Source organism: Hoplias malabaricus, chromosome X2, assembly GCF_029633855.1.
Source record: "Hoplias malabaricus isolate fHopMal1 chromosome X2, fHopMal1.hap1, whole genome shotgun sequence".
Taxonomy (NCBI): Eukaryota; Metazoa; Chordata; class Actinopteri; order Characiformes; family Erythrinidae; genus Hoplias; species Hoplias malabaricus.
The window spans coordinates 37,466,299-37,494,049 of NC_089819.1; the positions used below are offsets into that span (position 1 = coordinate 37,466,299).

At 38.3% G+C, this 27,751-nt stretch overlaps 2 protein-coding genes across 3 annotated transcripts in view; one reads left to right on the forward strand and one right to left on the reverse strand.

Moving 5' to 3' along the window:
* Positions 1 to 1,126: 1,126 nt before the first annotated feature.
* LOC136677518 (BBSome-interacting protein 1-like) lies at positions 1,127 to 5,672 on the reverse strand. Of its 2 annotated transcripts, none has more exons than XM_066655087.1 (3): positions 5,581 to 5,651; positions 3,706 to 3,769; positions 1,127 to 1,635 (listed from the first exon to the last, which is right to left on the reverse strand). In XM_066655087.1, the coding sequence occupies exons 2-3, from the start codon at positions 3,749 to 3,751 to the stop codon at positions 1,451 to 1,453; spliced, it is 231 nt and encodes a 76-aa protein (XP_066511184.1). In that variant the 5' UTR covers positions 3,752 to 3,769; positions 5,581 to 5,651; the 3' UTR covers positions 1,127 to 1,450. The 2 variants fall into 2 exon arrangements, with proteins under 2 accessions (XP_066511184.1, XP_066511183.1); XM_066655086.1 differs by having other exon boundaries at positions 1,129 to 1,635; positions 3,706 to 3,773; positions 5,581 to 5,672.
* A 7,528-nt stretch (positions 5,673 to 13,200) lies between these two features.
* The window catches only part of LOC136676903 (leucine-rich repeat protein SHOC-2), a 50,083-nt gene continuing 35,532 nt past the window's right edge, over positions 13,201 to 27,751 (forward strand). The window contains exon 1 of the mRNA XM_066654185.1: positions 13,201 to 13,267. The gene's annotated coding sequence lies outside the window, so the exon portion shown is untranslated. The remainder of the gene's footprint in view (positions 13,268 to 27,751) is intronic.

A 27,751-nucleotide genomic window follows, 5' to 3' on the forward strand; every position in this document is an offset into this window, starting at 1 on the left:
ATGCATGTTCCTTACAAATGTGGGACCATTGAAAAGGGAAATTAACAAGCTTTTCAATGGTATGAAATTTATTGCCAAGAAGCATTGTTATAACAAATAAATAATCTACAAACTCAAATTTCTATAGAAATATTTATAATAATAGAAATAACCAGACATTGTGAATATACACACTGACATTCAATGTTTAAACAAACAACTTTATGAATTAAACTCTGCACTTAGGGATATTATATTTGTACTACACCTTCTGTAAAATCAATTTCAGATTCTTAATAATCTGACAATTAAAAAATAAAAATGCCATAGGACATATACTCCAAAATTCATGTTTCCACATATTCATCATGTCACTTATATTCACAGGGCCATGACCTGAGCCTTTCAGATTTTTGAGATACTTTAAAAATAAAGAGATAATGCCCAATGAATTTGGCCAAATGCACAATTTTCCCACACATTCCCTCATATCCAATGCTATGCTTATAGGGCAATTATATAAGAATTTTCACAGTAACATTTCTTCATCTTCAGGATATCAATAGTCTGTTATATTGTGTCTTCAGTGACCCTTTCAGATTTTTGAGACACTTTGAAAATAAAGAGATAATATCCGCGGAAAGAAGCTAAACGTGAAGTTTTTCCACGGTATGGAAGTTGTGTTCGTATTTTGCCATCTAGCGGAAAAAGCGCAGCTAGAAATACTTTAAAATTCTTTGTACACACACTATTGCTTTTCCCCCTATACGATTTAGTATATTCTTATGCTATTTGTTTTACTTAAGCATTTCCTTGAACAATTTAAAACCAATATTGATTATATCTGCTTATAAAATAGGATTTTCAGTGATGGCCTCCAAGTGGGGTGTTGCTTGGACTCTTGAGTTTGCTCAGACCATTGAGTATAATTTGGATCCAATTAGTAAAGCCTGTAAATCTCAGGCAAATTTAGTTATATTTGAAATATTCCTTTTTTTTTTTTTTTTTTTTTAATATTTGAAATATTTTTTCCTCACTACTCCTCCTGTGATCTGTGGTAAGCTACAGTGTTCCAAGCAAAACAAGTCACAAATCTTCGTGTCTGTATTTTAAATGTTGCTGTCTCATATTTCAGTTACAAAAATGAAATGATGTAGATGAAAAATGTGGAATATGATAAACTATTTTTATAAGTTACACAAAAGCCAAAGCTGGTAATACTGTACATATTCATATCTTCATTTGTCCATCTCATCTGTTTTAATGACACTTCCCAAGTACAATGGCAACGGAAACATTCACTGGGATTATAACCTAAACACAAAACTACAGCCTATACAGCTGCACTAGTTACTTTACACACAGAGAGCCTGGGCCTGATGCACAATTACAGATGGTTTCTTATTACAGTGATATGTGGTGATATTAGGTTGTGATAGGAGTGCACACTTGATCCTTTCTGTAGTGTGAACTACTGAGTCTCCTCCTGTTCCTGCTGCTGCTGATGATGATCTCTGAGAGCCAGCTCCTGCTGCTTTATCACTTCCTGAGCCTCCTGCTGCATCTTCTCCAGCTTCTCCAGAGTCACAGACTTCAGGGGCAACAGCTTGGGTTTAGACAGCACCATGGAGGGGATGTCTTCTATTGAAAGCTGACCTGAACAGGAGCAAGAGGACATGTAGAGTAGCTTATATTCATGCTCATGTACAAGGGTTGCCACTTGGGTAATGATTGCACTAAAAAATGTAAAACCACTAGGGTGAGTAGAATTTCTCAGAACAGCCAGCATATTCAGACACACTAAATCTGTGTCTGAAATGGCTCCCTATATTTGTCACTATATAGTGCACTATTATAGGGAACTGAATTCAGGAAGGTAGTGAATGGTTTCAGCCAATACCCCTTGTGGGTTTTTACCAAACAGTGCTGTGCAGGGTATGCACTATCCACCAGAGGCGATTGCTCTAAGACTGCAAGGGAAGCTCAGCTTCCCCCTAAAATGTCAAATAAGTGATCAAATGTATTCTGTGTGTACATGTCAGTGAATAAATATGGACTACAACGCGCTCAACTTTTTATTCAGAATCAGCTTCTTATCACTGGTAAAGACGCGGTTTTCCCGCAGCTTCGCGGTGCTTCAGACAGCGTCCACAGAGTTCAATAGCAAAGCAGCGAAGTGCAGCGAAACGAGATGAGTCATTGGATAAATGCTGGGCTTTGTCCCGCCCATCGGACGCTCAGCATCTCTGGGGGTCTATGGGGCAGTGGGCTGGCCTCGGCTGGCCCGGACGCTCAGCTTCTGCATGATGTTTGGATGATCTGTCTGAGGCTGAATCCCTTCTTGATTGACAGCGAAATGAGCGAATCAGCAATACTTTGGTGTAAAGATTTGTGGGAGCATTAAATTTTCATTCTGTTCTGAGTTGAACCAGACTTTTCTTAATCCTCTTAGCAGCATTTTCTTTGTTAAAAACGACTAGTGACAAATCGAGCTTCTATTTCTGGTGGGGTTCTTTGTAGCTGCTTGTGTTTGGAGACGGACTTCTATCACTCTTTCTGACTTCTATCGCAATTTCTGTCCAGCGGGTGCTGCTGAGCCCCTCCACCGTCACAAAGCACGATGGGCCAAGGCCGTTTAAGCAGCCTAGCTCTGCTGGCCATTGAGAGGACACTAGTCAAGTCCCTGGAAAAGACGCCTTGTTGGTACGACAGGATCACAGGTCATTTTCTTGAAAAGGAACGGAGGGTAGAATTTACATATAAATAAACCGACACATTTTATGATGTAGGCTGAAATTGAGCTTCCCCTCCTTGAAAGACCAGCATCTGCTATCCACTGCTGTCAGCTAGTGTACATGGATTGTACACTACCTTTTGTGGTGCATTGTGGGATTGTCTGAATGCACAGAAAATTGGCCACTGTTTTCAAACACTACTACAAAATGTCAGAACCCCAAAATAATGGCCTATATAGTGAATAGGGAGCAGGTTAAGATATTGTTTAAATCAGGGCCGTCACTAGAGATGAATGATTAGGGGCGCTAAGATTAATCCAGGGGGTTCTGGGGTAATTGCCTTATTAAACAAAGTCACAAGAACCTAAGATAACATTAGTTCTATCTAAATCAGAACTGAAGTTCCCAGTGTTTCAGCTCTGACCTGCTGCTCTCAGCGCTGCCACAAATCTAACCGTTGCAGGAGGACTGTGGCTACATTGGCTGCACACTGAATGATGAACAGATAACTCTGGCTACTGATTGGCTATGACTATGCCATGATTTAAATGTTAACATCTAAAACATCTAAATAATTCCCACAGAAGAGCATTTATTAATGGAATGGGACATTTAGGAGCAGCTACACATGAGCCTAAGGTCACCAAGCTCAGTGTCAAATACTGGCTAAGGATATAATGCCCCAAAGCATTTGACTAAATGTCTTCAATACTTCTAATCTAATTAACTACATTTGGATAAATTTAATTTGTTGTTGAACATTTTATTTGGAACTGACATTTAATTAAAACTATGTGTTTTACAGATCACTAAATATATGATGACAGTGTAATTTTAAATCAGAAGTCCTAAAATCCTGAGATGGAACACTTTCAGGGAAGGGTACACGCACCAAAACAGGGAATAGACACTTTGTCAGAAGCTGTAGATACAAGCTAGGTACAAATAAATATAGAAGCATAAAAAGCCCCATGTAAATGGCCCAGTTTACCTTGTTTGGGCAAAACTTCTTTGAACATGGACTTGATCTCAGGCATCTTGCTTCTGCTGAAAATCTTCCTTTGAAGAAAGCAAACAGAGATCAAGGATAATTTATCTTAAACATTGAACTGTTTTTAATATTGCCATAGTAAGGGCAGAATATCTTAAAATTTGGCCGAAAATGGTTGCTTTAAAAAAAAAGGGCCCAGTTTCCTAAAAACATCTTAGTCTTAACAGTAGGGGTGGGTGATATGGACCTAAAATAATATCACAATAATTCTCCCTGTGTCCGCGTGAGTTTCCTCTGGGTGCTCCAGTTTCCTCCCACAGTCCAAAAATACAGATTAGTAGGTGGATTGGCAACTCAGAAGTGTTCGTAGGTGTGAGTGAGTGAATGTGTGTGTGTTGCCCTGTGAAGGACTGGTGCTCCCTCCAGGGTGTATTCCTTCCTTGCGCCCAATGATTCCAGGTAGGCTCTCGACCCACTGCAACCCTGAACTGGATAAGCGGTTACAGATAATGAATGAATGTCTGCCCATACATGTAACCACTATTCTAGTTCAGGGTCGTGGTGGGTCCAGAGTCTTTATTGTACATGTATTATTTTGTAACCAAACCAAACGTTCTGAAGTCACTCACACCTTTTTTTTTTTAGCAAATTCCTTCATTTCAGAGCCACTTTCCACTTTACTGTGCCTAAATGACTCATGTAAAGAATGTATGATATATTATGTGTAACTGCATGACGTTATTGCGTAATCAAGTTAGAATATAATTATCACGATATTTATTTTTTTGATCGTTTTGAAAATTATGACATTATCGTAAACAAAACTATGGCACAGCCATATGATGCTCACGCTTCCATTTGTGTTATGAGCACAGTGCCCAGAAAAAGCATCCAAACACAGAGGAGCACAATAGAGCAGTAATAATTCTTTTGTCACAGACGTTTTTAGCTAGGGAACAAATTTTTGATGAATGAGTATCTGGACTTGAACATCTTATACTGCATTCTGCCATCTTGCATGTACAATTCTGTGTGAGTGGTCCCCTGATAGCAAGGAGCACTGGCGTTTAGCACAAAATTTTCTGGGCGCACCACCGGTGATTAAAGAGATTAAACAGTGACAAAATTACACATTTGAGCACATTTCCATTCACAGTATTACAAAACGTGGGGACGGACGGTGTTTCCTCGGGGCGGGATGAACATACACGTATGACCGGCCGGCCTGCCTAGCTATGAAAAAAGACAATGCGAGTCTTTTTACACCATTATGTCTTTATAGATAAATGGAACTTTGGTGCTATATTAATTTTTAGGATGCTAGATATATCAACTTTTAGAATTAAGTTTTCACTGGCTGTTTGTATCTGCAGCAAGCTGGTATACAAAAATATCTTCAGAGTACACTTTCAAGACTGTTTGAGAATGTGGTGGGGTCCCCCGCATAATGTGTTAATATAAATATAAATGTAGACCTACAGTATATTTAGCGTTTAATAATCGGTGTATTACAGTCTGTTTTCTATATTTATTGTCTCTATTGTCTGGTCCTCTGCTGTTATTTTGTGATATAGGTCCTTTTTAGCTAAAATAACAGGTGAATTTAATCGACTGCGTGGTTGTAAGTTCCTCGTATCAACTATCACACAATATAAACATATCGAACTCATATCGTAGGAACGCGAAATCTCCATAGTAACAAGCTTATTGCCATAGTAACAGCCTCGACTGTTTTTATATATTAATTCGCTATATAATTACTGCGTTGTAATATTAAACTATTCCAGACCGTCGCGTTTATTAGATAGGATTTAAATAATGATAACGATCGCGACAAAAAAAGGTAAACACAGATGTGCATTTGAGTCTGTTTACCTTCAGCGATGTTTATCCGCTTTTCCGTATTTCTCCTCCTGCTGAAACTCTCGGGTTGTAAACCGCTTTCTCCCCTCAGCGGACACTTCTGGTCATTACAAGTTTAATAGCGTAGTGCCCATACTCTACACTGTTATTGCATATTTTTTCCTTTAGAGGGCCACTTGCGACGTCTGTGCGCATATATGTATAAAAAATAATCGTCCTTTATTTTTACTGGTCCACCTTCGTAGCACACTTTTATTTTAACTTAGAAATAATCACAGCGTTCATCTTATTCTAGACGTATCCTACACAGCACATTCACCAGTGTTAAATCAACACTTTTAGTGATTTAACACTGGTGAAATTGCTGTGTATGGGCAAAAGTTTTGCGACGCCTGTTCATCCTACATATCTTCTGTAATGGAAAGTATTCATTGGGATTTTGTCCCCCCTTTGCTAGGTAACCAAAAAGCTTGCTCTTCCAAAAAGGCTTTATGCAAGGTACTGGAGCATTTTTGTGAGGATTTTAATGACAGTTGTGAGGGTATTATTGTGCCTTCCACTGCATGGTACCTCAACAGGCCTCTACTCTGCTCTTTTACTTTTCCATTAGGAAATCTGGAAATTAGAACATCATTAGCCAATATGGTCCCTGGTACCTGATACCAAGTACTTTTTTAGTCCTGGTGCATTCTTGGTTCCAAGCAAGCAGAGTAGGGACTAAACATGAAGTATTGCAGTGTGCTGACTGGCCAGAGATCACATTTGTTTTTATCTGACTCACAGCAGCAGCTTGTAAATTAATGCCATGGTCTTTGAAAAGGTTCAAACACTCCTTGGAGTGGTGGGCAATAATAGAAACTACAGGGGTTTAATCTCTTATTGACAGCTGGCATCAGGAAGCACCAGTCATTGGCTGCTTCCAGTCAGCATGTAACAGCCGCCAGTCAGTCATTGGCAGCCGCCAGTCGGTAAGTGGCAGCCACCAGTCATTTAGTGACAGCTGCCAGTTGGTAAATACAGCCACCAATCAGTGAGTGGCAACCTCCAGTCAATAAGTACAGCTGCCAGTCAGTCTGTGGCATCCGCCTGCTGGTCAGAGCAGCTGCCAATCAGCGAGGGCAACCACCATTTGGGTAAAGGGAGCAGCCCTGTTACATGTATTCTCTTCATCAGTAGTTGTTAGTACATTTTATAATTTCAGTCAGTTATAGTGAAACTGTAACTGGTTAGCCAGTTAGCAGTGAGGTCTAATAGTATTCATTACCTGCTGACAATTTACCACCATTTACCATGTATGAATATCATTAGGCTAGATCATAATATCATATTTACCATATTTTCACTAAAACTTATTATAATTATTTCTGTGTAAAGTATGTACATTTTAAAAGTCACCAGGCAATGATTTGGGCTTGGTGTTTCCACAGGCACCCAAATCTCTTTGATAGTGGATACTGCCCTGCACGTGTCAAATGACATACACCAAATACACACGGTCGCCGTCACACAGCTCCAGGGATCTGGAGGTTGTGGGATCAAGTTCTGCTCCGGGTGACTGTCTGTGAGGAGTTTCGTGTGTTCTCTCCGTGTCCGCGTGGGTTTCCTCCGGGTGCTCCAGTTTCCTCCCATGGTCCAACACCACCCTCCAGGGTGTATTCCTGCCTTGCACTCAATGATTCTGGGTAGGCTCTGGACCCACTGCGACCCTGAACTGGATAAGCAGTTACAGATAATGAATGAATGAATGAATGAATGAATGAGTAACCCCAGTTATGCAAATAACTTCCAGTATGTGCCCACAAACAGAAACATCCTCAAAAGATTTCCTGAGTGTAGCCACTAGACCTGACAGGGGAGCTCCCAGCCTTTGCCACAATCCAATTACAAGTAACTTTAATTGACTAGCTCAAGAACAGATATAAACTTTGCAAACCTTTCATGGTATGAATATGAATAAGCCCTCAAGAACTAGACATTGTATTCTTGGAAATTTTACTTCTTATGTGTTAATTTATACATTCAAAGCAAAACTTAAATGTTCATCCAGTTGTTTAAACCACTCATTACAATGTGATTTTTTCTTTTTCTCTTTTTTAAATCTTTACATTTCAATCGCAAAATGTATGGATAAAAAAAAATGTATGGATAAAAAAGACTTGATGGTGGTGTGCTAAGTGAGTGTTCTGTGTTGATATGAATGGATTAGACACAGCAGAGCTGCTTGAATTTAAACAGTTTTTCCATTCACTGTCTACACTATTACTTATTTGGTCCAATTTGTAGATATAAAGTCAAATACAGTAGCTCATCTGTTGCTGCAAAGATTGTGTTGGTCGTCTTCTAGTCCTTCATCATAGGAGAGAGGGCACTGTCCACAGGACGCTGAATGTTGGATGTTTTTTCGTTGGTGGACAATTCTCAGACCAACGGTGTCACTGAGGATTTTAAAAACTCCAGCAGCACTGCTGTGACTGATCTGCTCACGCCAATAAAACACACTAACACACCAGCACCATGTCATTGTCACTGCAGCGCTGAGAATGAACCGCCATATTATGTCTGCTCAGTGGTGGTCATGTGGAGGTTCTGACCATTGAAGAACAGAGTGAAAGGGGGCTAGCAAAGTATGCAGAGCAACAAATGGTACTACAATGTGTAGCTGTAGAACTACAGTGTGCTACTGTGAACAGTGGAGATGAGAGAATGGACAAAGAGTGCAGAAAAAATAGGTGGTCTTGTGGTCAGATGCTATGAATGATGGATGTATACCACAGATTCATAGCAAATGTAAATGGAATGGTAGGAAAGATCTTGTATTTTTGGTTACAGTTGCAGAGTGTAACTCACTTTTGAGGCACTGTCCTAAAATCAAGGAGATGAAAGGGGGCGTATTCCTTCCCCTGACCAAAAGTTACATACCGCATTCTCTGCAATATTGAGCCAGGAGTAGCAATGACAGAGTCTCCATTCTCCCTAGGTTTATTTTGGTGTAATTGTATGGTAAAAATATTGCCTAGTGTTTCTTTAATACCACCTATAGCAGGGTAAAACTGGCAATTGTGAGCTACCACTGACTGCTCTTTCCTGCTGCCACTGACTGCTCTTTCCTGCTGTCACTGATTGCTCTTTCCTGCTGCCAGCTGCCAATTAGAGATTAAAACCCTTCTCAAAAGAATCCAGCAAGAGCCAAATGTTGCAGAAAGGAATGAAAAATCTACATTGATCTGAACAAATTGAAAAGCCTAAGCTGATCCTGATAATTCAACAGCTCTATGGCCATACTCGTAATACAAAAGAAGCTTATAGCATCAGCCGTTATCTTAGACTGCACACAGGGCTCAACGGTTACCTTAATGAGCATTCACTTTATCATTCCTGGTGTTTAAAGAATGACCTGAGTTTAAGGGTTCAACTAAACTCTTCTACAGAACCATTAAAACAATTAGACACGAAAGGAGGAAATGATCCATCATCCATCAGTTTTGCTCGCAGATCTTCAAGGAACCTATTGCATGTAATCCAAGAGGGCTCCTGAACAAAATTTGGTTCCAACTATATTTGGGTGGTAAGATAAAGAAGGCAGCAGAGCACTTATAAAAGCATGATTTGTTAGCAAAACAGATGAAAGTGCCACATAATACTGCACATTGTCTTTCAATTAAGAAAAAAAACCCCACAAAGACTTTATGGATTGAGACTATATGTTGTTTGCCAAGCCTTGCAATAGCCTGCTCAGCGGCAGCATTAGAAAATGAGCAAATGCCATACAGTGTCCCAGGCTTTTAATTACATCCCAAAAAAAAAAGAGTTTGCAACAGAAGCAGTATGGTAAATTGTAAGTCCTCTGGGAGTAAATCATCTTGAAAAAATAAGTCCACAGATATGCAGGCGATTGTGTCTGCTACTGGACAAAGAAATAAAAGGAATATGCTTGTACAGTTATCAGGTGACCTTAAAATGGCATTTATTTTTTTGAGCTCTAAATAACATTACTAATTACAGATCTGAGGGCTCATTAAAAAGCTAGACCCACACTGACGCCCATGCTGACAGAAAAAGTGCAGTGCAGTACTTAGTACATGATCCAATCGACACAATCCGGAGTCCAGAGGTCGGACGGTTTAATGCGACCCTGAACTGGATAAGCGGTTACAGGTAATGAATAAATGAATTTTTCCTTTGTTTAACAAACTCATTTCTGTTTAAGTATGAACAAATGTACAAACTGATGCCTGCAACACACAATTTCTATTGCTTAAATCAGCAATCTGTAAGATATTTACTGTACTTAGTCATAACATACCCAGGGTGTGTGATGATAGATTAAGGAAACAGTCAAAGCTATAACACTGCTGCCTCTTAGACCATTGCTGAAGCAATATGTTCTCTTTAAGAAGTGCCCAGTCCAGAGCAGAGCTCCTGTGATCCTGCCCTCTGTGCAATCACCAATAGTCCAAACCCACCGCCTTGCCAGGTCTACAAACATAGTGTCTTGTAGCCATGAAATGACCAAGTTAACAGAGTTAATGTTACATTATATTATGGGGGGACCCAAAAGCCCCATTGCCCTTCTAAAAATCTCCATGACAAGAAACAGAGTAAAATAAGAGGAAAATCAGGGTTGTTGAGTCCCCCCCCAGGAATCAGGGAGCCAGTCCTTCACAGGACGACACACACTCACACATTCACTCACACATACAGACACTTTTGACTTGCCAATCCACCTACCAATGTGTGTTTTTGGACCATGGGACACTGGGAGAACATAAATATAAAAGTACAGATGTTTATATATAGATTAAAAGAAGTATACGCCATAGGCTGTGTGTTTTATATAAAGATAGTGAGGCATAACGATGCTTGAAAGGTGTTAGGATTGTGTTTTCTGTGTTTATATGAAGAAGGTGAATAACAACATGACTGGAAGGTGCAAATAGCATTGTTTGTTTGTTTTAAAGAAATTGAGCCAGATTCATGTGTGTTTTAAACAATTAAGGAGTAAGAATTGTGTTTGTTGCCCTGTGAAGGTCTGGCGCCCCCTCCAGTGTGTATTCCTGCCTTGCGCCCAATGATTCCAGGTAGGCTCTGGACCCACCGCGACCCTGAACTGGATAAGCGGTTACAGATAATGAATGAATGAATGAATGAATGAATTGTGTTTGAAAAGCCTTGCACATTCACCTAATTAATGTGGAACAGAGAAATCAAGCTTGGTAGTACACAGCAAATATAAACGTTTCACAAGTAGATGTTGATGTACACTTGCTTGTGTGTTAAATGTGTAAAATAGGAAATAAATACTGTTTCAAGTATGAGTTTTGTTTAGAAAACCTACTGCTAGCTATATCTTCCCATAGCTGTTTAAGGTGGAAATGAGTATTCAATAAGTAAGAAGCTGGAGAATAATGCAAATAAGACTCTTAAACTGACTTTTTTTTAAGTAATTTATTCAGTACATCTTGTAAATCCAGGGAAAACTGAAGCAGCTCTTTCCATTTTTGCCTTTCACTTAAGTCATTAAATGCTTAGTGGCATCACATACAATTAGTTTGTGGGATTTAAACAGATAAAGTGGAATAACAGTCGCTTCAAAAATTTCAAAAGCTATAGCGCTATCTTCGACTCTTAAAGTGGAACAGTGAATTCAAGAACCTGGCCAATAACACCAATAAGACTCGTAAATGGACACATGTCCATCTCAATATTTTATTCGTAATAGAACATAGATGACAGATCAAAAGTTTAATCTGAGTAAATGTAAAATTTTAAAGGAAAAATATGTTGATTCAAAATTTCACAGCGTCAACAAATCCCAAAAAAGTTGGGACAAGTAGAAATGAGTGGCTGGAAAAAGGAAATTGAGCATATAACGAACAGCTGGAAGACCAATTAAGACTAATTAGGTCAATTGACAACATGATTGGGTATAAAAAGAGCTTCTCAGAGTGTCAGTGTCTCTCTGAAGCCAAGATGGTAAGAGGATCACCAATTCCACCATTGTTGTGCAGAAAGATAGTGCAGCAATACCAGAATGGTGTTACCCAGCGTAAAATAGCAAAGACTTTTAAGTTACCATCATCAACCGTGCATAACTTCATCAAAAGATTCAGAGAATCTGGAACAATTGCTGTGTGTAAGGGTCAAGGCCGTAAAACTCTACTGGATACTCGGGATCTCCTGGCCCTTAAACTTCACTGCACCTCAAAGAGGAATGCCACTGTCAAGGAAATAACAGAATGGGCTCAGGAATACTTCCAGAAAGCATTGTCAGTGAACACAATCCACCGTGCCATGCGCCGTTGCCAGCTGAAACTCTACAGTGCAAAGATGAAGCCATTTCTAAGCAAGCTCCACAAGCTCAGACGTTTGCACTGGGCCAGGGGTCTTTTAAAATGGAGTGTGGCAAAATGGAAGACTGTTCTGTGGTCAGATGAGTCACGATTTGAAGTTCTTTATGGAACACTGGGACGCCATGTCATCCGGACCAGAGAACACAAGGATAACCCAAGTTGTTATCAACGCTCCGTTCAGAAGCCTGCATTACTGATGGTATGGGGTTGAATGAGTGCTTGTGGCATGGGCAGCTTGCATGTCTGGAAAGGCACCATTAATGCAGAGAACTATGTTCAGGTTCCAGAACAACATATGTTCCCATCTAGACGTCATCTCTTTCAGGGAAGACCCTGCATTTTTCAACAAGATAATGGCAGACCACATTCTGCAGCATTCAGTTTTTATTCACAGTTTGTTTAGTGTCTCAACTTTTTTGGAAATCCGGTTTGTGTGTAAATATATATATATATATATATATATATATATATATATATATATATATATATATATATATATATATATATATATATATATATATATATATATATATATTAAAAAGTAACCTTGTCTAGTCGAAATATTGAATGTGGACTTGGACAATAAAGTCTTGTAAATGTAGGGAAATGGCCGCCGCTTGTTTACTTTTTTGCATTTCTTTTGCATAGGGAGTTGTTTTAGAGAAATTATTAACATTTTTCTGTATTAATATGTTGATTATGGCTGTTCTTCTTAGCTATTACAGTCCAAAGTTCTTAAACTCGTCTGTTGCTTGTTCGTTCAGTTTTCCCCAAACTGGCAACCTGGTCCTGCTTCACGTCTGGGGAGGGGAGAGGCGGACAGCTCCCTCCACTGTTTTGAAACTCTATTATAGTTCCAATTTTAAACGCTTGGTGTCAGTATTACAGATGGCTCCTTTAAGTATATGGGTGTACAGATTGTAATTAATCTGTATTATAATGCATGTGGAGCATGTATTGTGTTTGTTATATGTGGGCATATAGCATATAATTGTTAAGTATATGAATGTTAAAGTAGCCTGTGTAATTGCATGTAGAATGTAAATGTGTAATATGAGTGCATAGACTTATGTGTAATAAATGTGTGTATAGAATAAAAATAATGTGTAGTATCTTATTTTTAAATATTGTAATACATGTGTAGTAAGAAGGTATATATCATGTAATTGATGTATATTTGTGTGTGGTCTCGCGATGGAGCGCGTGCGTGTGACGCAGTGAGTTGGTGAGGGGCGGGTCTGGCGGCAGAGAGAGAGAGAGAGAGAGAGAGATAGTGTGTTAGGAGGAGGAGGAGGAGGAGGAAGCAGTGGCTCGAGCGGCGGCGGGATGGAGGAGTGATACCGCGGAAGGTAACGAGCCGCGCGCGGGGCTTGGGAGCGCAGATCAGGGTTGGGGGCGGTGATATATCTTAACGAAGCAGGAGGAAATCGAGGCCCGCGAGACGAGGCGCTGCCGGTGGGCTCTGCGAGTGCAGATCGGGGGCTCTTTTGTTCAGCCTCGGAATGGCCGCTCTGTTGTATGTGTGTGTGAGAGAGAGCGAGTGTGTGTGTGTGAGAGAGAGTAGTGTTATTCTGCTGGCTATCGTTAGCAAACATTAAAGATCGAGATGTAGAGCAAAAACAGAGAGAGGGAGAGACGTCTAGTATTGGAAGTCCGCACCCAGACCGCGGTGATCTCAGAGCGAAGTGTACGGGCTTAGGCGCCGCCTCTCCCGGCCTTAGCCGTGTTCTCGCCCCGCTGTATCCCTGGAGCGCTTTCCCGTGAGTGACAGCTGTTGGCTTTGGGTGTTCTTTGAAGGTTTCTAGATCTTTTCGACCTCCTTTAAAAAAAGAGAGAATGTGATGGGGAAAAAAACATGAAGCTATCAATCTGGCTAACCTCCATTCTTGCTAAATTGGCTTTACCTACACTAGGTTGTATAAACTGTAGTATACACGCATACTCAGTTCAGTGTCACTCCATATTTGACATAATGGAGAATATGGAAAAGCTATTTTGTGAGTGTAAGAAGCATAGCTTCATATCTGCCAATTGAAGCTAAATAGAAGCTACATAACAGCTAGTTTGTTCAGTTCGACACGGTTCTGCGCTAAAAAAAAAAAAACAAATCCGAATATTTATACAGATTCGTGGGTGACCAAGTAAACTTTGTACTTATATCTGTCAGGAGTGAAGATATGAGCGACTTTTTGCAAAACCAGGCATAGGCTAGCATACTTGCTAATACATTTAGCGTTCTAGCTTAGCTTAGCGAAACCTTCAGAGAGAGGTAATTCTGAAATAAATAAATAAAATCCACATTTAAACGTACATTTACGACAATATACTCTTGTATTTATTGATACCTTTCATATGGATAGTGTAACGCATGATGACTGTATCTTCACCTGGAATAGTAAAGAATAACATTCACTGGCTTTAGCTGCCAGTTTTCTCAAAACCAGATGTGTTTCCACTGCATAAAACACAAAATATTCGGTCCCGTGGTCAATTAAACTTTAGTTTCATAGATTTTGGTAGCAGCTCAAAATCACAACCACCAGAACTCTGTGGTACACATAAAGATGAAAATAAAGCTGTCATATATAAAATATGCCAAGTAATCTGTATATGGAAGTGCGTGGAGGCTCTCTACAGCTGTAAACCACAACAATCAGAGAAGAGGCATTACACAGCATCCACAGAATAAATGACAATATGTGAAGTTTCATTTGAAATATTATGTAATAGATAGTCTATCACATGCATTTCTACAAGGACAGAAGCCATTACCAAGAGACAACAAAGAAGCAACAGTGTTGTAAACAGTGCAATTATAAACGACTATGCAAACGCAAGTACGAACGCGTAAAATGCCAGTGAATCTACAGCATTGTCTAACCATTACAGTGAAAATGGCAATGAAAAAGATGTAAGTAAACTTTTCTGTGTTTGGTAAGACTAAAGCCAATGGTCAAATTATGGTACGATTTACTGTAACGGGTGAAAACAGAAGTAAATTAATGGGATTCCTTCGTTTCAAACTGGTGAAATATGAGGGACTTAGTTTTTTCCTATCTACATCTTAAATGATAAATAAATTAATATTCTAGTTATTTTTATTTATTCTAATCATTTGATTGATGTATATTTGTAGACATTTGTATCAATGCTGAAATATCCACAAGTTATATTATTTCACTGGCTTTTTATACGAATTCTATTTGCTACCTTAAAATGAAAAACGCCAAGAACGCCTGCTGCCCAATTTAAGGTGGAATAGAATATACGAGGTCAACGTCATCTTTGTGGAAAACTGGTAACCAGATAACAGTCCGTTCGGGCTCAACAGAAAAAATAGTCCCTAAATGTTAATGTCGCTAACGTATTTCATTTCTTAGTATATTTTACAAACGCTAGGTACATTTGTAAGCATTTGTAGACTCCCCAGAACGAATGCCTTTCGTCATGCTATTGGTATTTTCACCCTCGACAGAGAGAAATATTAACTTTGGTTCAGGGTAAATGTAATGTTAGGTGTTTCTGTGAGTGTTTACAGAGAAATGCAGCATGCCACAAGACAAACGGGGAAGCGGATTAGCCTAATTAGACACAGATACAAATAATACGATTATTAAAACTAACTATGAATACCGGATATTTTGATGGTGCTTAGTTGTCTACAGAGATTACAATGAACCAGAACAGTGGGGTCCCATTTGGGTCAGTTCATTTCTTACAGGAGTTTCTTTAACAGAACGTAGGCTTCTGGTTCATTTTCCTTCGGAGATATGATAAGCCAGTGCAATAACAGCAATTAATGTAAGCGTTTTATTGGGCGAATTTGCCGTGTTTATATATAGTACGCTTATTCTATTCGTTGATGTGATACAAAACTATACTCCTTTGCGCTCGTACAATCACGGAGGTGTCTATATTTAATCGGAATATAAAACGGTGGAAAGGGGTATATTCTTGACTGTGAACGTTGAAAATCCGAGGAAAACTAATGGTTCTCTGACGGCTAGCTAACATTAGCATACATGCTAGCAGCGTTAGCTTATTAGCTTAACGTTACCACAGCAAACGCAAAGTTAAATATTGTATAAGAAATGCCGATATATTCACAAATATATAGGCCTGGGTTACATTCTTAAACATTTGTTGACCACGTATTTGTGCTTGTGACAGGTTTGTAATCTGTAGGAGTACAGCATTGAATAAATATTGTTTTAGCTGCAAACGCTACCAAAGTCAGAAGAAAACACTTGGTTATTGTTAATTTATATGGATGCCGAGTTTAAACAGATCCTAAGAATGGTTAAACCGAACATGTTAGTAGAGCAATTCGTGGTAAACTAACAGTTTTTAATACTCTAGTACAAAATGTACTGGTGTTTACTTGAAAAACGCCCAGAGAGAGGCCTTTTAAAACGGCAGACTTCTCTCTTTCTGTGACAGAAATTATATGCTACGTTAGAAAACAATCTACAGGCATTAATCAAGGGATTTTACTTACTAGAATTACCAGGGTAATTCTAACGTTATTTTTTTATGTATCTGTCATTGTTTCCCCCCTCTGAGCTCATGTTTGCTGGGACTAAAAAAGGGTGGCTACGGTTAGCTGACATTTGTTTAAGCATCTGTAAGTTAACTTCATTTAAATCCTGCTTTGGGAACCAGTGATAGTGTTGCTGTCAGTTTAAAGACAATTTCATAATGAACAGATTTGTAAGAAATTTGTGAATGTAAATGGTTCAGAAGCTTATTTTTTGCCAAGGTTAGCCTGATGTTGATATCAAAACAACATGAAACATGTTTGTTTGTTGTTGACGTATTTATTCATTTATTTTGTTAATTATTATTATTTTGCCACCACAGGTCCTTACAAATAAACCTTAATATGGGCTCAACATATGAATGTTAAAGGTACATTAAAGATATTAGACCATAATGTTTGACTACTTTAAAGAATACAAGTTATATAATTGTGTGCAGGCTTTAATATCAAGAGTTTCCACTATGGCAAGGGTGCCAAAAATTTCTGGCTTGGTGGCTGAAGGGCAGCTTTTTGTGATCATGAGAAAGATAACACCATATACAAAGGAGGTATATCGGTTTCAAGTTATGTGTAGTTAGTGTGTGTGTATATGTATGTATGTGTATGTGTGTACGTACTAGGATTAGGGAAGCTTTCTGTGGAGCCCAGCTTTTAGATTTCGCTCACTTCCCAGGACCAGTTTTGGTTCTTTTCTGACAAATCCCAAGTGATTTGTGTCTCTTCTCTCAGTAATGTTTATGCACTTAATCTGAGAGAATTTTTCCACCCTGTATGCCGTGTTTTGGGCCTCCACCAAGCTGCCTTCACGGCTATATCTTCAGTACACCTGCTTGAGCAGACAGGGCCTACAAAATCCATCAAACAGTTTGCGGACAGTTTGTGCACATCTGCTTATTCATTGTTTCTTTTGAAATGAAAGGTAATACCAAAGAGGTTCTTTGTATGTTTGCTGAAGTAATAAAAACCGTTTGTCTTTCTGGGAAAGATTTACACTAGATGTTGGAACATTGCTCTGCGGGTTTGATTAAACTGCAAGGGCATTTTTGCATGTGTGTGGTGTTGGGCATGGTGAACTTTGGCTCATGTGGTGCTGTTCCAAAAATCCTATGTTACTGGCAGTGCCTTTCTATGTAGATGTGTGTGCACAGTCGAGTGCCTGTGTCTGCAATGGGTGCACCCCAGAATAGCTGAATTTAGTAATTATAAAGGGAGTGGGGAATTGGATATACAGTGTAGCTCATAGATCTTATCAGCATATGGTTTTATTGCAGTACAAAGAAGAATGACAACCTTTTCCAAACAGCTGGGTTGCATTAGTGTATTCTAGTTTGAACATGTACTTTTTTCAATTTTATACTGCAGCATAAACTGTCACATAGTTGCAGTGTTTCATATGTGGGTGTTGGATTTATGCCTGGCATTGTTTATGTGGATTTCATAATCAATCATGTGACTGGCAGGGCAAAAACAATTGATACATGGCAGCTAGCACTTGTCTGTTAACAATGTTAATCTTTTATTTTTTTAAAAACAGCACACATTTAGATCTATTGATATCTATAGCCAGGTATGAGGGAAAAAATGCAAGGTTTGGGCAAGTCCCTGCAGGAGCCCCACTTTTTAAATTTTTACATATAAAGGCGCATAGAATATCATCAAAAAGTTTTTTTCAGTAATTCAATTCAAAAAGTGAAACTCATGTATTATATAGATTCATTAAAAAGAGAGTGATCCATTTCAAATTTATTTATTTTAATGTTGACAAATATGTCTTACAGCCAATGAAAACCAAAATTTCATTATCTCAAATTAGAATATTATGTAAGACCAATTTAATATGTTTTTTAATACAGAAATGTTGGCCTACTGAAAATATTTACAGTATGTACTCAATACTTGGTTGGGCCCTTTTTGCATGCATTACTGCATCAATGCATTGTGGTACTGGAAGCCAGGTTGCTTGGATAGCGGCCTTCAGCTCGTCTGCATTATAGAGTCTGGTGTGTCTCATCTTCCTCTTGACAATACCTCATATATTCTCTATGGCGTTTAGGTCAGGTGAATTTGCTGGCCAATCAAGCACAGTGATACTGTAGTTATTAAACCAGGTATAGGTACTTTTGGCAGTTCGGACAGGTGCCTGCTGGAAAATGAAATCTGCTTCTCGATAAAGCTTTTCAGCAGAGGGAACCATGAAGTGATCTAAAATTTCCTGGTAGATGGCTGTGCTGACTTTGGACTTGATGTGACAGAGTGGACCAACACCAGCAGATGACATGGCTCCCCAAACCATCACTAAACCTCAAGCAACTTGGATTGTGTGCCTCTCCACTCTTCCTCCAGATTTTGAAATGAAATGCAAAATTTACTTTCATTTGCAAACAAGATTTTGGACCACTGGGTGATAGTCCAGTTCTTTTTCTCCTTGGTCCAGGTAAGACCCTTCTGGTGTTGTTTCTGGGTCATGAGTGGCTTGACACAAGGAATGTAACAGTTGTAGCCCATGTCCTGGATACGTCGGTATGTGGTTGCTCTTGAAGCACTGACACCAGCAGCAATCCACTCCTTGTGAATGCTGTAACTAGCCTGAAATAGCACTTCCACTGTGAGGGACACAGTCATATATTTATTGATAAACACTTGCTGAAAAAGAAATTGACTTTGGACAGATGTTTAGATGTGACTTATGTTTATTGTATTCTGGAAGAGCAGAAGGCTCCTTTGCTAAAACACTTAATTCTACCTTTGCATTAGTTTCATTGCATTTGAAGCCTCCTATTGCCCCTTTCATTCATGAACATTTCTAGAGAAACTCCCAGAGTGGTCGTTCATACATGCAGCTCACAGTGGGAAATTTTCTGCATCAGGCGCACTCTCGCAGCAGGAGATTAAACACGAGTTTTAGGCATAGAGCAGCACCTGTACAGCGCATGCAGGAGAAACTCCGGAACATTTCCAGAGCCATTCTCAGATGTCTGGGTAAGCTCCGGGATAAATGTTGCCTTCACACTTGCAGCTCCTCCGGGTAAACTATCGTCACCCCCAATTTTTTAATAAGATTATTATAATGAGGACTCTTGAAGTCTGCTATTATTGATCTACAGCAGCAGTGACAGTTTACACTGGACCAGTTTACACTGGTAAACATCTTTGCTTTGTAGGGGCTACAATACAGAAAGAAACATCTGAGATAGGAGGATAACCATAATTCACTAAAAAGGATCATTTGGTTAGGATTAGGACGTGGCAGAAATAAATGAAGTAATATTGCACGTGGTAGATCCACTATAGGTCATTCCAAACAACACACACCAGTAAAGATTCTGCAGAAGTGAAATAATTGTAGCCAATATTAATATAATATTTGCTGATTAATCTTACCATAACTTGCACACATTCATTTATTCATTCATTCATTATGTGTAACCGCTTATTAAGTTCAGGGTCACGGTTGCGGGGGTGCCAGTGTTTTGCAGCCATAATGTACAGCAGTATTTTTAATGCAGCTAATACAGAGTGATACACAGACCTTTCTGTCTTAATGTAATTCAGAGGGAACAAGCAGCTGGTGCACACAATTGAATTTCACTTTATTTTCTGTCTCAAAATTTACTCACATTTTTATAACAATGATAGTGAGGAATGATTGGTTGCACAGGGTATCTAAATGTAGGCCATAGCATCAAACAGCAACTCGAGAATCACTCTGGTGTTGTCCATATTGTGTACAAAATGTGTGTTAATAACCCCTGTTCATCAGTCATCTTTAGAAATGCCATAGGCCCCTTTCACACATGTACGGTAACCCTAAATATTTTCACATGTGTGAATAAATTTGGTAATGTTGTGGAGATTCCTGCTTTTGCTCACATGTGATGCCACATGCCTAAATCTCCTGGAATATTTTTAGTTGTGAGAATGTGTCTGATATTGGAAATCCAGTGGTCAGCTACATGCTTAAAGGACAAACCCACAAACTGTCCAGACCTTATTCTCTGAGTTTTCTGGAGGTCGTATGTGAAAGCATGTATAGTGTTGATTTCACATTGTGTTTTTAATATATTCACAGTTTTATAGTCAGAGTGTTAGTATTTTTTTGCTTCTCATTCATACGTATAGGGCAGCATGGTAGCACTGTAGCACTTTCACACAGCTCCAGGGTTCTGGAGTTGTGGCTTTGATCCCTGCTCTAGGTGACTATGTGGAGTTTGGTGTGGTTTCCGCCAGCGCCCAGGTGCTTTGGTGTCCTCCCAAGGTCCAAAAACACAAGATGGTAGGTGGATTGGTGACTGAAAAGGGTCCATGTGTGAGTGCGTGAATGAATGTGTGAGTGTGTGTCACTCCGAGAAGGACTGGTGTTCCTACCTTGCGCCCAGTGATTCTAAGTAGGTTCCAGACACACAGCGTCCCTGATTTGGATAAGCAGCAACAGACAATGAATGAATGAAGGCTACAACACATGTTGAAACATTGTTGTATGTATCTGATGGCATTAGGATACAGGCACTGTTTTATGACAGGGCTTGGTGACCTGCACAGTATTGGCAGTAATTTTCTGTGGCGATTTTTTTTAATGTTCTGTGTGCACAGTTGAATTACTAATTATAAGGGATGTCAACAAACCTTTAAACCAATAGTGTATATATACAATATCCTTACACCGATTCTGTCAAAGTGTTATGGTGGAATTATTTCTTTGTTGGCCCTGATTAGCCAAGTTTACAGTAACAAAAGTCAATGTATGTGGTTATACAAGTAAAGCATGTTTGTCAGGAAAACCCTAGACATCATGTGACCACCATTGTTAGAGACAGGGTGGGTGGGACAGGGGTTCGGGTAATCTCATAAAACAGTGCTGCTCAGCTGGGTAATTAAATCTCAAATAAATAAATATGGAAAAAGAAAATCTTTTATATCTTGATGTATTAGACAAGTTTAAAAATTAAGTTGTCAAAAGTTGCTCAATGAAAATTGTTTGCTTCTCCAGTTGTGCATATGAGCTAGAAGTAGTGTGATGTGATTGCAAACCAATATCGAGGTAAACATTTTACCTCAATTAAACTGAATGAACAGTTATTTTATTTTTTATTACCCTCATAGTTCAATGACAAAGCTTGTATTGTAAATATGCTGAATATTAGAGTTGGGATTTTTTTTTCTCTAATTCTGCTAGGAGCTTGTAAGTCTCAGTTCGCCTCAGGGTTGCTTCCATATGGAAGATTGGATGAGGCAGAATCACATGATTACATGTACATAGTGTAGTTTTAAAACATTAACTAACAGTGGGGAGCATAGTAACAGAATTACAAATAAATAAATAATCAAATAAATGGAAAAAAAACGTATTTAATAGATATTGTTAAGGTTATGTCACTTAAAAGAACTGAATGTTGAATTTAGTTCATTTTGGATTAATAGTCCAGCCCTAACTACAATGTTATATTAGCTGATATGTAATGAAAGCCATTTAAACATGCTTTCTTTTGTGCTTTCTGACACTGTGTGGTCAGTGGAGTACTTCTCCTTTCTGATGTCACTGAAATCATTCTGCCTGTCACAGCTGGGATATAAAATCTTGCTTTCTCAATAGTAACAGGAGCAGTTTTACTAGGAAAAATGTACATTTTAAGACACAGTTCACTAGGCTTCAGTTTCCACCATGTTTTTTTTTAAACCTTGTAGTGAATTGTGTGCATCTAAAAGACGAGAAGGATACATTGCTTGAGTCTCAATCTGTCAGAGTGTAGGCAGTCTTGGCTGAATTCAGCAGATCCTTCACTTTGGAACATCCTCTTGTGACGTATAGTCCTAGAAATGCAGCCCAGGCTTTGGGTTGGGCTTACAGTATTGCAGACAAACTATGGATGTAAATGATTAACAGATAGTCATTAATCAGTTGTCAGTCAGTTGGATTGTTGCATTCATCTGCACTTCAGAATTCCTTTGCCAGAAACTAGTAGTAGTTTTGGCCAGAGTACAATAAGATGAATAAGAAAACCACCTGTCCATTTTTACTTTAAAATTGTTTTTACAGTTTGCATGATTGTATTAAATCATGATGGGATCAGGCTGTGGTCAAGCCAGCGATACACATTCATGCCGTATATCTGTAAAGTGTTGCTTAAATATGAGATGTGCTTTGTCAGGTTCATTTTCGTGCTGCATGTGCAGCTCTGCTAAGACCTGTTGTGGTTTGGCTGTTAGTTAACTGCGGTGCTCTCTCTCTCTCTCTCTCTCTCTCTCTCTCTCTCTCTCTCTCTCTCCAGATAAGGTCAGGATCAGCATGCTTTGCACTATGGTTAGACTGACTTTCAGGATTGATTTGAGAAATATCTGTCATGCAGGGCCCCTGCGCCGGCGGCTTGAAGGATCCCGAGGAGAGGAATGCGAGAGATGTTTCGTTTTTTTTTCTCTCTCTCTTTCTTTTTTTTTTCTCCTCTGCTCGTCAGAGATGTAGGATAAGCAGCAAGTTATGCAGTTTGACCCCTGCCTTTCTGTACTGGTCCCAGGCTTCGCCCACTACACACACACACACACACACTCTCGCTCGCTCGCTTTCTCTCTCTGAGATAACACCTCGCCAGTCTCTCACAATTTCTCCTCTCTTAGATTGCAATCTCAGTGGCTTTGTTTAAGAAACACTCAGATCTTTTTTTTCTCTCTCTGCACATTCAGCTTGGGTCCACTCTTTGCTTTCAGATTCAAACAGTTGATTAAAAGGTAAATATCTTTAAGTGCATTTATATGTTGTTTACAAAACCGTTGTCATTTGTTGTTTACAAAAACTTCAGACCTGGATTGCAGACACTAGGTGACCAAAGGTGGCATGCAACCAAATAAATATTTCCATTGTGATAACAATTGCTTTGCTGTTGAATACAGTCAAATATTTCATAGCAGATTTCGCTGTACATAACTGGGTATGTTAGATTTTATTTCATTACTTTGGCTGTTGCAAGGTATGGCTATCATAATGAAAATTATTGATAGTGTTTGGCTTAACTGCTTAATATAGATATGTTTTTTTGTCACTATTCTGATGGGCTTTATACAGTTTGTAATTTTGTTGATTCAAAATGAAGAATTTTAGATTAGATTTTTTGGTTTACATTTCAGACATTACATGTCAGGTTTTGCCACTACCTTTCTTAGGCTGATATACATTTGTTGACAGCAGTTGTCTAGTTTTCAATATTTTCTCACTGTTTTATGTACCACTTCCAGTTATGTTTCAGTACATTTTTGGTTTAAAAGGCATATTTGTAGTGGACATGGTGAAACAGGCTCTAAAATTTCCTAATACCACTAACATTGCTTTTTCCTCCATGGATGAACTTCTCCATTGCATGAAGGCTTCTACAACAACACTAATATTATTATTGGTGAATAGAAAGATTAGGGTGCTAGTTAGTACTTTGTAATTTGGATTAGGTTTAAATTTTTCTTATCCATTGTGACAATTTTGAAATCAGAAAGCCTGGACATTTGGTGAGCTTAATGATCTTCTACAGTGTTTTGTACCTGCTGCATTAAATTCTAGTTTTGTGTCATAACCAAGTGCTATCTGTGCTATAGGTGCTGTCTGTACAGAAAAAGTAGGTTCTTGGTAGGTGTTACTGTAGAAAAATATAATTTCAAGTAATCCATGGCCATTTCTAGTTCATTCATTGTGAAACATTCACAAAACTTAAGAGACTCACAAATATACTGGAGCTGTTCCAGGATGCTTGTCTTAACCTGTAGCCTCAGCAATGTTATAGGTGCTTGTTTGTTGTGCTAACATAAGGTGAGTACTGCCTACCAACATATTTATTCCAGTTATATGGTTTATATATATGGTATATTTAATTGTTTTTGACAACAGATTTTTAATTTCCAATCAGAAACAACTGTTAAGCACTGATGTTGAGGTCCTAGCTCTGTGCTGGCACCAAATTCATTGATCTGAAAGCACTAGCAGATTCTGTCTTCGATTTTCTACTTTTGCATCAATATCCTTTAAGTAAGGGCTTCTTGACAGTTCCACATTCTTTCAGACTCATAATGATTAGTTATTCTTCTTGCAGTGGAGGGATGGATACACAGCTTTGGGTTTGTTCAGATCTGAAGTGGTAGTGGATTTTTCTCCTCTCTCAAGTTGTTGTGAAACTCCTGCCACCTCCTTCTTTTTTATTATTTATATACATTTATTTGTATTATTTTTCCCTCACCCCTTACTAATGCAAAAGGATTAAATTATAATTAGTCTCTGAAATATCACCTGAAAACAAAGAACTTGTACATAGCTTGGGTTTTTTTCCCTGGAATGTAGTCTTTGGTATTTGCACTGCATTTTTTTTGCATTGCCCACAAAGCTAGTTAATGTGATGATTTCATCATATATTTTGGTGCTTTATTTGGGTCACAATACCCATCCACCCAGTGGTCTTACTCATGCAGTTATTGCTTTATTTGAAAGGCAATGAATCCTTTTAGTTATAAAGGTCTCGTGACCTGCAGGGAGTCTCAGCTTTGAAGACTGCTCCTAAAGATTATTCTCAGCAGCATTAACCTTTCTGAAGCTCTGATCTAGGCTCCGGCCAACTATGCGCACCCACAGACAAAACTGCATACGCCCCTTAATAAACAGGACACAAACACAAAGGCACGTAGGACTTAAAATTTTGTGAACAAAATTCTAGAACTACATGTGTTCAGAACATATATTAGGGTATGGATTATTTAGTATTCTAAACGACTACCATTGGGAAAACCTGCCCCTGATCCAATATGAAGGCTTTCAAGAAGGTGGCCATGTTCCGTACATAGGATTGCTCAAACATTACTTTCTTGGGTAATCAGATATGTCATTTTCCCTCTTGTTTCTGAAATAAAAGTGTCCTGCCACTTTTGACTCACGCTGTATTAAAAGGCAAATGTGAAACATTGGCTAGGTGGTGTGAGGTGGCAAAATATAATAATATTTAAAGATAATTTAGATTTTTCCAATGTAAGTGAATTTCAGAAGGGAAATACAGTATACATGTAGCATAAGTGATAAATGAAATGAGAATATTGTCTGTTCATGTAACTAAACGGAAAGTGGGGATGTTTGTTTATTTACAAAACTCATTTCCTCAAAGGTATGGACATTTTGTTAAATCAAATATAAAAGAGTTCTAATTTTATTTATATTTACCAAATATGTTCAAGTTGGCCAGTGAAAATATTGGAAATATATTCCTTGTATTTTTGTTATATTATTTATAAATTATATATATATATTTTAATTAAAAATGAAACAGAATGAACAAATCAAAGATACTTGTTTTTATAAAAGTTTTCAAAAGTTCCCAACACATTTGTAAATGGGATTGTTTTTGATGCTGGTTTAATGTTTGATATTGATGATAAAAAGTCCTTACAGAGCAGCGGTGTGTAGTGTTTTTACATGGGTGACATTTGAGGCACTAAATATTTGGGTCAACATCAGTATTAATAATGAATAAAATAGCAGCATTTATTTATTTTAATGTTGAAGATTATGGCGTACAGCCAATGAAAACCCAAACGTCATTATCTCAGAAAATTAAAATAATCAACACAAAATACATGTAAAGGTTTCCTAAGCCTTTAAAATGGTCCCTTAGTCTGGTTCAGTAGGCTACACTTTCAGGGGAAGGACTGCTGATTTGACAGATGCCCAGAAGGCAGTCACTGACACCATCCTTCTGTATCCAAACATATTAATGGAAAGTTGAGTGGAAGGAAAAAGTGTGGTAGAAAAAGGTGAACAAGGAATGGGGATAACCACAGCCTTGAAAGGATTGTCAAGAAAAAGACATTCAAAATAGGGCTGCAACTAATGATTATTTTGATAATCGATTAATCTGTCGATTATTTTTTCGATTAATCGATTATTAATCGGATAAAAAGGAAGACAAGCCAAATTTGGTTTCCTGTCTGTTACTAGCATATTCAGGATACCATCAGTGAGAACAGCTGCTTGCTGTAGTGTGCAGATCTTCTTTAAAACATAGTCAGCAATGCTGGGCTGTTTTTATCTGAGGTGAGAAAGAAAGTGTAGATATGAACATACACCTTTTTTAAGTTAATAACTACTGATCTAAAATGCAGACAACAATGCAGGCAAATTGAAATTACATAAATGGACATTGGGTGATGCTGCCATGTGCTGAGCATAAAAGGGAAATTCATCTAACACATATGATCAGATATGGTTAAGATATTTAAGATTTTAGAGACTAATGTTGTAATTTTATAAGGAACACACAACCTACCATTATTAAAAATTAGTGTTTACATGAAGAATTAACCCAACCATTACATTAAGTTTATATTTATCAATATTTAACACAGTGTATGTAATGTAATATACACTTATAATGTAATACACACTTGGCTGTGATACTCAAACACTAACACGCAATGCCAGTCAGAAATGACCTTGAAAAAGGCTTTAAATATATTATTTTAAAAAATGTTTGGATTTTTTTTTCAACTCTGAATGTAACTGCCGCCACAATTAAGTTGGAACAGAAAACTCGCTAAATACAAGAGTGATATAAATTTACTAAAAATGAGACATCTTGTTTAACTACTCTAGCAGGCTCTAGTGACATTGAGTGAGAGAAAAACTAACGTCGCTAATGTTAGTTTGACTAAAACTACAGCTTGTTTTGGAACTGCTGGTCGAGCTGACACATTTAAGGTGGAAGAGAAAACTTGGGGGGATGCTAAGGCTTGTTCGCTAAACGCGAGTGTAATATCAGTGTACTAAGAAAAATGTTGTTTAACTACTCTAGCAGGCTCTAGTAACGTTTTAGTGCGAGAAAAAGTAGAATGAACTTACTATACTTAATCTCTTTCACACATAGCTCCAACAGGCTTCATTTTCAGGTGCTCATGCAGTGATGGTGTGCTGCTGTGCCATGCGAGATCAGCTGTGCACATTTTGCACCTAACGCTGTTCCTTGAAGGCGTTAATGTAAAGTGTTCCCATATTTTTGATGACTTGGGTCGTACATTTTTCTCTCAGCTTGTGCTAACATTATCCTCTGCTGTGACCGCCTCCGGCATTTTTTAAACCCTTCTTCCAGAGTTTGTCATGTGTAGTGTAGTGGATGTTGGTCATACACCCCGACACATATACATATAATTTTATAATTTGTTTTATAGCCTTGACCTTATTCAAACTCCTCCAACCTCTGATATTTGACTTAATGATATTAATTAAGATTTATAATTGGTTTAAGCAATTAGAACATTAATAATTAGTTTGAGAATGAATAAT